Source organism: Gossypium hirsutum, chromosome D08 (genome assembly GCF_007990345.1).
Source record: "Gossypium hirsutum isolate 1008001.06 chromosome D08, Gossypium_hirsutum_v2.1, whole genome shotgun sequence".
NCBI lineage: Eukaryota > Viridiplantae > Streptophyta > Magnoliopsida > Malvales > Malvaceae > Gossypium > Gossypium hirsutum.
The window spans coordinates 58,758,785-58,769,931 of record NC_053444.1 but is presented as its reverse complement, the minus strand read 5'-3'; the positions used below and the strand labels follow the sequence as shown (position 1 = coordinate 58,769,931).

The window sequence follows — 11,147 nt, the reverse complement described above, 5'->3', positions numbered from 1 at the left end:
AACGATTTTGGTCCACGAAATTTAGAAAAACGGGTTCGGGAGTCGGTTACACACGAGGAAGGATTAGCACCCTCGATACGCCCAAAATTGGTACCTAGTTGATTATTTAATGTCTTAATGTCGAAAAGCTGAAAACTTTAAAGAAATTTAAAATACAATCCTTAAAAAAACTCGAATGGCATGGATTAAAATTTAAGAGGATATTTTGGCAATTTGGTTAAATGAGAAATCGAAACCCAGCACCTTAGGGTACGTTCCTCAAATTTCCAAATGCAAAACATTGCCTTATTTTGAAATTTTTAAAAGGATATTTAGCCATTTGGTTGAATGAGAAAAATCGACACCCAGCACCTTAGGGCATGTTTTCTCGAATTTCCAAACGCAAAACATTACCATATTTTGAATTTTTTTTAAAAGGATATTAAGCCATTTGGTTGAACGAGAAAAATCGACACCCAGCACCTTAGGGCACGTTTTCTCATATTTCCAAATGCTAAATATTGCCTCATTTAGAAAAATTTTCCTTTTTTGAAATATGATATTTATATGCATAATGGAATAATAAACATGATAATGAATAAAAAAGAACAAAAACGAATGATAAAATAAATCAATCATGCATATACCATAACAAATAAATAAATAAACTAAAGCATAAAAATGGACATATAAATAAATACATAAATGAACATAAAAAATAAAGGAAAATATATGAAAATCATAAAATATGAAAAATATGTATGTACATATAAGGGAAATATATATATGTATATACATAAAATTATGAAAATATGAAAGATGTATATGTGAATTATAAGATAAAAATATAAGTATTTACACATATATATGTATATAGATTATAAAATGTGAAAAAATATATACTATATAAGTATGTATGTTATAAAAACATGTGTACACACATAAATTTATAAAAATATGAAAAATATGTATATGTATGTTTTAAAGTTATTAAAATAAAATAAAAAATATATATGAGTATGTATACATATATTCATGAGTAAAAAGAGTATATATATAGGTATATAAATATGTATATATAAAAAGTATTTAATATATATTAAATATATTATATGAAATACATATAAGCACTTATATAATAATACTATAATATAATATGGCACATACATTTAAAATTACATAAGTAAATATAAATAGAAATATAATGATAATAATAATAACATTAATATTAATAATAATAGTAAAGATGATAATAATAATAATAATAATAATAGTAAAAATATTAAAAATAATAATGTTAATAATAATTAGCTAAATAATAAAAGATGCTAAAAATAGACTGAATCGCACTAAATACAAAGATACAGGGCCAATTCGAAATAAAAAAAGGATTAAATTGCAACTTGCGCCAAACAAAGAGGGACCAAAACAGTAAATAGACGGAGTTCCCAAAACGCGGCGTTGCAGCGGACTAAATTGAAGCAAGAATGAAATTATGGGGCTAAATCAAAAATAAAAGAAAATAATGAAAAAGGGCCGAATTGCAACACATTGCAAAATAGGAGGGACTGCGCGCGCAAATATCCCCTACAGCGAAAACATGCAGACCCTCCGGGTCGGGTCGGGTCGACGCGCGGATCCCCTTTATCAAAACGGCGCCGTTTTGTGTTTAATATAAATATAAAAAAACCAAAAAAAAAACAAACAGCTTCATTTTTAAAAAAAATCAGAGAGAAAGCTCTCTCTCTCTCTCTGCATTCTCCAGGCATTGCCCAGAATCCGGCAAGAAATGGCCATCGACCTAGATAACATGTATAAGTAGATTAACATAATAGAACCTAAACTCTAATACCATATAAGCCTCTAATGTAAAACGAATTGCTTTGGTATAAAGGCTATATTCTAACTTAAAAATGAAGGCCACCAATTTTGAATTAAATAATTCTCAAATTGGTTTCCCTTACCTTCTTAACTATGCTTCCTCCTAAGGGGGTTTTAACCCAACCAGATCAAGCAGTTGACCATATCTTCTCTAATTATTTAAAAGACCATGCCTGCAACATTTTTTCACTTCTCCAATTATTTCAACCAGACATTGAAAGCTAAATAGTGGATGACTTCAACCAGCCTTCTTTTAGCTTATTTGATTTGAAAAATAGGCATTGAAAGCAAATCGAATCTTCAGTTTGTAATAGGCAAATTTAGCCCAGGCTCACAAAAAAAAACCCAAAATAATAAAACAAAGTTCAAGTCCAGTCCAAAATTATATCATTTGGCCCAATCGGAATGACTCATTACTTGAAAAGGTTAAAGGTCTATCTACAAGCTTGACGCATATGGAAACATAATCTTCAAGAATATGCAATCTTAGATATGATATACAATCTTAGAAGATATGATTTTGTAATCTCAGAGATTTAATTTGTAGATACCCTTTAATCTTAGCCGTTGATGTAATTGATATGTACTGTTGGATTTAGGGAGGCTCAACTATAAATAGAGACCTCTCCCTTCATTGTAAAACACTAGAGTTTGGAGCAATAATAATTTTTAAGAGCATTCACTCAAATTTCTCCCTCTCTTGCGTTCTTATTTTCTGTGGCTTGTTCTTATTTTGTTCTTCGTTCATCTTCGTTTCTTTTTAAGTTGCTTTCATTTGAGTTGGATTTTAGTGGAGGAATTTCGTTGAATCTTCATATTGTGAGAGTTAGGCTGACTTAAGCGTTTTTTTTAATATTTTTTATTTATCCATTTAATTGTTTAATCATTAATTATTCTTTTACTTTTATTCGTTTATTTATCCATCAACTTGCTTATTTACATATTGTTCATTCATTTAACCATTCTTATCATTCTTTTATTTTCTTCCATTAATTATATACTTTATTTGTTTTTAATATTATGTTACACATGTTGTTTATTTTTTAAAAACTCGTGTTATAAATCATCCATTTTAAATTGTTTGATTATTTGCTTTAAATTTTTTTTCCATATATTATCAATTGCAATTTTTTTATACTATACCATTTATTTTTAAGATGTTTTGTGTATAACTTGTTCTAAATTCCTTATTACACAATATTTATTTTTAAACTCATTTATATATTATTACTTTATATATTACTTATTTTCATTTTTTATATATTATTTATTCCAAACTTATACATATATTACCTACTTTTTTATATATATAATTTATTGATTGATTTGTATATTGTTTATTTTAAATTTCTTTTTCCCATATTATTCATTTTCAAATTCATTATTTTTAAATTTGTTTACATTTTATTTTTCCTTATATTTTTTTTATTTTATACTCTTTGTTTTAAATTCATTGGTCTTTGATTATTGATGATAGTATTTAAATAATTACACTTATGTGTTTTATAAGTTGTTTATTTGTATTTTCATATTGCCGTTTTTTTTATCAAAATTTTTACGCATCGTTTTACTATTGCGTCAATTTTCTCCAATTTTAAAAAAGAAAACTTTTAAAAATAAGGCAATATTCGGTACTTTGGAGCTTTGAGAAAATCGTGCCCTAACTTACTAGGTTTCAATTTTTTTATCTAAATAACCGAATATCCTTTTTAAACTTTAACGCATGAGACAAGCTTAGTTTCGAGGGTTAAAATGTTGTATCTTAACTTACTGGATGTGACATCTTATTACTTCGGGACAAGGAGGTCTTAATATCAAATTCGATTTATTCAGGTTTTTAAAGAGGATCGTATTTTAAAATCTTTTCAAATTTTCGACATTAAGACGTTAATTACTCAATTAGGTACCAATTTTTGGGCGTTACAAGGGTGCTAATCCTTCCTCGTGTGTAATCGACTCCCGAACCCGTTTTCTCGAATTTTGTAGACCAAAATCATTATTTTAATAAATCAAAATGTTTTATTAAAATAATTAATCTCAAGGTGAACCGATCACACCTTGAAAAAAGATTGGTGGCGACTCCATTTTCGTTTTAAAAGTCGACCCCATTTTTCAAAATAAAATGGTTTCGACACAGTTTTCATGTGCATGTTCTGAATATGTTCTTGTGGTACTCCCTTATTGTGTTAGAGTGTATTTTGGTACTTGGAACATAGTTGTAGATATGTTTTCTTATTCCTTGATTTTCTTTTACAGATATTTGGAAGAAATATTGGTGAGAAAATTCCCATGGAATATCTCTTTCAAAACACTCCTGCTACTCTTTAACACTTTCCATTTTGTTGTTCAATCTAAGCTGAAACTCTAATGATTAGCATTCTAAGCTCTTATAAACCAATTATATAGGGAGCTTCAACGGATCCTTTATGGGAACAAGTTGAGGATTCATTTAGCTATGGCAAAAGAGGAGCATCAAAAATTCAAAAACAAAGGTCCCACCCACCCCATAAAAAATTAAATTAACCGAACCCCAATAAAAAATGACCAATAACCAAACCATCATGATTTCATAATTATAATAATAGAAGCAATCTCGTTTAATCGGTTCGATTGGTTACTTTGGTTAATCAGTCTAGAAAGAATTGTAACTGAGTTAGGTCTAAAAGGAAGGTAATTTGAGTTTGGCTTAACAGATCTAGTAAGAAAGCAAATCATAAATTAGTACAACTTGAAGTGATAGGCATACAACAATTAGCAAGATAGATTACAATTAGTATACTTATCACACACGTGTGAAAATCATATATTTAAAATATAAGTATACATTTGAATATAACATACAATAAATAATTAAAGCATAAGATTTGGAATTAATTAACAATAAAGTACGCAGATAACGAGATTGAAGAAAAACACAAAAATAAAAACCCAATAAGAAAATTAAAAACAAACAAAGAAAGGAAAATAACCCGTAGTATTTGTTCTATTGCAACTTGATCCTTCTGCTCGTCAAACTAAAAAAACGAGGCACCATTAATTACTCAACAAAATTACAAATATCCAACCACGAGAGGAAGAAATACAAGTAGGTAGAGAAGCAATCAATCAATAGTATAGATAGTGAAATTTACTATTGTGCATCACACAATGACAGAAAGACAACCCAAAATATTATTGAAAAACCATGCATGCCTCTTTCAAAATTGGCCCAAGATCAGTATTGAGAAAAAAAATTCTCATCCCATCTAGCATGCACATAAGCAGCCTTCAAAAGGCCATTTACAGCAATGAAAAATAGATTAAATTTAAAAAACAAGATATAAAAAATATTGAATGAAATGAAAACTTACCAGAATTTTTTTGGTTTAGGCGAAAAGAACGACGATAAAAAAATTTTGGTTGCTGTTTCTAGTGAAGAATTTATACAGAAGAGCAAGGGTTAGGATTTGAAAGATGACAAAAAGGAGGGGATTCAGGGAAAAAAGTTAGGGATTTCGATCAGTTAGGGGAAATTGGGGAAAAATTGGGGAAGAAATAAAGGGATTTGGGAAAAATAACTTAGGGATTTCGGGGAAATCTGATTTGGGGAAAAACTAAAGGACTTTCGGGGCTAACAAAATGACGCCATTTAAGTCAAATTTAATAAATATTTGTGGCATTTATGAAAAATGCCGCTATTGCTTACCTTTTTCGGCGTTTGTGAGAAAACGCCGCTATAGTTTTAACCTTTTTGTGGCATTTATGAGAAAAATGCCGCTATAGTCATAACCTTTTGTGGTGTTTATGAGAAAACGTCGCTATTGCTTTACCTTTTGCAGTGTTTTTCTCATAAACGCTGCTATTGCTTTACTTATTGCGGCGTTTTTCTGTTAGCTCCACTAATGTATAACCTTTGTGGCGTTTTCAGTCCAAACGCCATTAAAAACGCCGCTAAAAGCTTAATTTCCTGTAGTGCGAGTGACATTTAGGCTCTGTTTATTTCATTAAAAATGAAATATGGAAAATGACTTATTTTTCTAAAAAAGATAATATTTTCTGGTGTTTGGATGTGTAACAGTCCACATGGCGTAAACTGTATATATATTGATTGGCGTATAGTCGAATAAGCCAAGGGTAGAAGAGGATTAATCTAGTGACTGGTCTGATATATGTTTGGGTGGTCTGTTGCGATGTTCCTTTTTGTGAGGAATGCCTTGTTGAAATTTGCCATCTGACGAACTCTAAGGTTTGGTAAACTCTTTGGGGAACACGATCCGCCAACCCCAAATGTTCTGGGTGAACTTGTTAGTTCGCAGAGCGATAGAATTGTTTTATGTGGAAAAAGTAGTTTGGTGAATATCGTTAAAGTTTAGTTAAGAGTTAGTTGGATTTGAACTTGGATACTGTAGATGTCAACTTGATTTGATTAGGTAGCCAAATGAATTGTTTAGTTGGTTGTTTAAGTGTGCAAACAATATTTTACCACTCTGATTAGTGGTATTAGACTTCAAATCTTGTCATGCAAGTTTAGTCTTAGATTTCAAGGGTGATAGTGAGATTTTTTACCTTCCCACTAAGCTTATTTTTCGTTGTCTGTGCTATAAAAGGGTGTTTATAACGGCATGTTTCACCTTTTTTTTTTCTCTGTGTTCTTCCTACATCCTTAAAAAATTTCTTTTTAAGTTATCTTTGCTAGAAAAGACGAGGAAGGTTTCTAGAAGCTTGTCAAAATGTCACTAATAAGTACTAACTGGCTAGTAATTTCTGGAAAACTATAAGGTTGATGTCAAGGGTATTTATGTCATTACATTAATGCATGCATGATCAAATTTTAGAAGATAAATGGTTTGATAATTATTATTGTTACTTATTTAGTTCAAGAAGTTAGTAAAGGACCAAGCAATCGAGATAAAAGACCAGTAGAGTATATTCTGTCTTGAAGTTTCTAGTGAGTTCCTTTTTATTTCCTTTGAGTTATGAAAATTCTATGTATGTGGGTTGCGAAAGGCAAGTTGTCCCCACTGAAGATGGGTCGATGTGTCGTGAATTGATGTGTGTGTAATAAAACAAACATTGTGTGTAATAAAACAAACATACATTTGAGATTTTCTTATTTTTTTAATCATTTAATTGAGTTTATTTTATATCTATAAATTAATATTTTACATTATTCTTTGTAAAAACACGAGGTAAATATATATTTTTTATAAAATATTATAGTACAATTTCTTTTTACCAATCAAAATTTATTTTATATTAAGAAAATATTTTGTAATAATCAATTTCATAAGTAAACTTAATAATAAATAATGCTTAATTAAAACTTAATTTAAGTTACATATATTACATATATGAGACTACATATTATCATATTAAAGTTATAAGGGATAAATGAAGCTAAGCATTATTTAAATAAATATCAAATTTATATAATTAAAATATTCATATTTTTATACTAGGTTAAAATATGTCATAAGTCCTTGACCTCTTCCTAAATTTAAAATTTAGTTCATGTACTTTTATTTTTGAGTTAATCTCACTTTTTAGATATCAAAATTCAAGTTCAGTTGTTAGCATTATTAAAAATATTTTGTTAAATTCATGTTCATTATAATATCATTTTTTAGTTACATGAATACTAAGTATTTTTTATTTAAAATTTGTGACATCAAAAAAATTGACAAAAATATTTAACAATATTAACAATTTGACTTGATTTTTAAATCTAAAAAGTAGTGGGGTTAAATTCTTAAAAATAAAATTACAGGGACAAAATTCCTAATTTGTGAAGATTACATAGACTTATGATATAATTTAACCATTATACTATAAAATATTTATTATTAAAATATTAATATTGAATATTTTTCTAAAATATTATTTAAAAATATTTTTTTAAAATTTATTATTAAGATAAAATTGAAATATTAAATAATAAATTATAATATCAATAATTTATTATATGATTAGGTATAGATAATTAAATATTTATGTTTAATAATATTAATAATATTAAAAAATTTAATATTTTATATTAATATTTTATTAATTTTAATTTTTTTTAAAAATAAAAATTTATTATTAATATGATAATATTAAACTTGAGTTAAATTAATTTTTATATAAAAATCACACATAAATGAATTATTTACTAAAAAATACTCGGCTCTTCAAAATCAAAATGACTTATTTTCTGTTAATTTATAAGTTATTTTCAATCCATCAAGATGTTTTTCAGAAAAGTAACACGTGCAAATGCGAAAAGTATTTTTTGAAAAATATTTTAAGTAAAATTATGGGAATCGAGAATAACTGAACACCCCATAATATCCCCCTCCTCCTTCTGCACTGTGCACCCAACCCTTATTTCCCTTTTCCTTAATCTCCGAGCAAGACATACAACGAAATCCATAACCAAGTCAAACTAGCTCAACTCAACTCAACACTTCACTTCACTAGTCTTTGATTGTTTTTTCTATAGTTATAATGCAAAAGAGTCCTTCAGCTTCTTCCTTGGGTCCAGGTGGTCTAGACCTGGCTCAAGCCTTCTTCAAGCCCATCCAAAACTGCGATCCACCTTCCTCCACCAAGCGCCATAACAAGATCTCCGTCATCGGAGTTGGGAACGTCGGTATGGCTATCGCCCAAACTATCCTCACCCAGGACTTAGCCGATGAACTCGCCCTCGTCGACGCCAAGTCTGACAAGCTCCGCGGCGAAATGCTCGATCTCCAACACGCCGCGGCGTTCCTCCCACGCACTAAAATCAACGCGTCCGTTGATTACTCCGTCACCGCTGGATCTGATCTGTGTATTGTCACTGCTGGCGCCCGTCAAAACCCTGGCGAGTCTAGGCTGAATCTGCTGCAGAGGAACGTTGCTCTGTTTTCGAACATTATTCCTCCACTGGCAAAGTACTCGCCGGATTCGATTCTATTGATTGTTTCGAATCCGGTGGATGTGCTAACTTACGTGTCTTGGAAACTGTCGGGATTTCCATCGAATCGGGTCATCGGTTCGGGAACAAACTTGGATTCGTCGAGGTTTCGGTTCTTGATCGCCGATCATTTGGACGTCAACGCTCAGGATGTGCAGGTCAGATCAGATATTAATATTTTATTGCAACTGAATAGTTACTTATTTGTTATATAGTTGACATTAAAATTAAATGTGTGATTTTAGTTGGAAGATGGTGGAATTATTCAGTTAATTGATTCAATTGAAATTTCATTATTGACTTAAAATATAGTGTATGTAATGTTCATGCATGTTTGGTGGGTTTAAGTTTTCATTGAAAATTTCATTACCATTATAAGTCAGTAAATTTGTACATAATTAGTTATTTTTGCTTGTTTGTAGTTTATTTATATCCAGATTTTATAAGTTTTAATGTCTCATGGGATGAAAGGTAGCTTGTTTCAGAATTTAGTTTTGTCTTTTTACATCTTATTGGTTAATGTCTCATGAATTTGAGCGTGTGTACTATCATCCGATTTATGGGCAGTTGAATTGCTAAAAGAAACATATAGCAGGGGCCAAAGACAAAATGAAATGCCACTTGGGTTGCATTTGCACAAGGGAACTTACTCTCAGTTCTCAAATATCATATAAGGTTAAAAGCTAAAATTAGTTTTGAATTCTGTGTGGTTCAACAAGTTTGCTAAAGTATTTACCGTTTAGAAAGCAGGTAGTAAAGTAGCAATTTAACAATGCTTGTAAAAATATTTGCAGGCCTTCATAGTTGGTGAGCATGGAGACAGCTCGGTAGCACTCTGGTCTAGCATTAGTATTGGTGGAGTGCCGGTGTTAAGCTTCCTAAAGAACCAGCAAATTGCCTACGAAAAGCAGACCCTTGAGAACATTCACAAAGCTGTTGTTGAGAGTGCGTATGAGGTGATTAGTCTCAAAGGGTACACTTCTTGGGCAATTGGCTACTCAGTGGCTAACTTGGCTAGAAGTCTACTTAGAGATCAGCGGAAAATCCACCCAGTCTCAGTCCTTGCCAAGGGGTTTTACGGTATCGACGGTGGTGAAGTTTTCTTGAGCTTGCCAGCACAGCTCGGTAGAGGTGGAGTCTTGGGCGTCACCAATATCCATTTGACTGATGAGGAGGTGCAAAGGCTTAGGAAATCGGCTGAGACCATTCTTGAATTTCAAAGTCAGTTGGGATTGTAAGAAACTACTGTTGCCTACCAATATTTGAAAGGTTCTTTTTCTTTAATGTGCATTTTAGGTTTTGTACTTGGTATTTAAGTTTTGTTGGACCTACGGATACTTGGATTGGAAAATCATTCAACAAATTGCTACCTCTTATTAGTACTTAGCTATTGATTTCATCTCATCAATCAATCAAATTGAATCATATGTATTAAATAAAAAATGTACTTTCCCTTCTAATTTTAATTTTTAATCTTCATTAATTAAAATGTACTTAAAAATAAATAATTCTTAATGAATTAAATTTTAGAATAAGAAGTTTGATATATTTTAAGACATTAATGTCTATTAGAAGTGAAGTTTCATTTATACTTCTTATGTCTATAAATATAGATTATAGATTTTGGAGAAGTATGGTAAATATACTTATTGATCAATCAAGAATTACTTCTCTCTTATTTTTTTTTTACTCTCTTTACTCCTTATTTTATAACACGTTATCAGCATGATATTCAATTTTTTTTTATAAATTTTCTGATAACTTAACTAAGAATTAAACCCACGCTCAATCACCTTCAAACTTAACCCTCATGTATTGTTTGCAAAGAAAATTTATAATAACATTTGCGGTTGGTTTCAAGAAGAAAACAAGATATTCTAATATAAATCTAACCCATATATCTTTTTAGCAACCTTCATTAACCATTTAACTACACAAAGAAGACTCATATTTTGTGTAAAGAAAATTATAAAACAATTGCCACTAAAGAGAAGAAAAGGTAATTCCATATAGCATGTTTTCTCCATTATTTTCTGATTTTTGGTAAAATTGTTTTATGAAGGAAAAAAATCATCTTAAAGTTGGTTTTAAATTAGGGTTTTTTATTGAGTTATATTATGCATGATTTTTAAATGATTAAATTATTGTTATTAAATATGCTTAAATTTTTATTAAAATTGTGATGGATGATCTTCTTAACCTGTATTGTTAAATGATGGGACTATCTTTTAAATTAATTATTAATTATAAATAGTTGTGTAGCATCCTATACCCGATCCGATTACCGAGTCTGAGCTACGGGATGTTACATTCGTTACTAGAGCAACTACAAACAATTACAATTCAATTCAACAATTCATACGTGTTGTTA

General features: G+C 29.8%; 1 protein-coding gene across 1 annotated transcript; it reads left to right on the top strand.

Moving 5' to 3' along the window:
• The first annotated feature begins 8,075 nt into the window (after positions 1–8,075).
• On the top strand, positions 8,076–10,158 carry LOC107942082 (L-lactate dehydrogenase B). Its single transcript, XM_016875725.2, has 2 exons — positions 8,076–8,934; positions 9,571–10,158. The coding sequence occupies exons 1-2, from the start codon at positions 8,326–8,328 to the stop codon at positions 10,012–10,014; spliced, it is 1,053 nt and encodes a 350-aa protein (XP_016731214.2). The 5' UTR covers positions 8,076–8,325; the 3' UTR covers positions 10,015–10,158.
• The last annotated feature ends 989 nt before the right edge of the window (positions 10,159–11,147 follow it).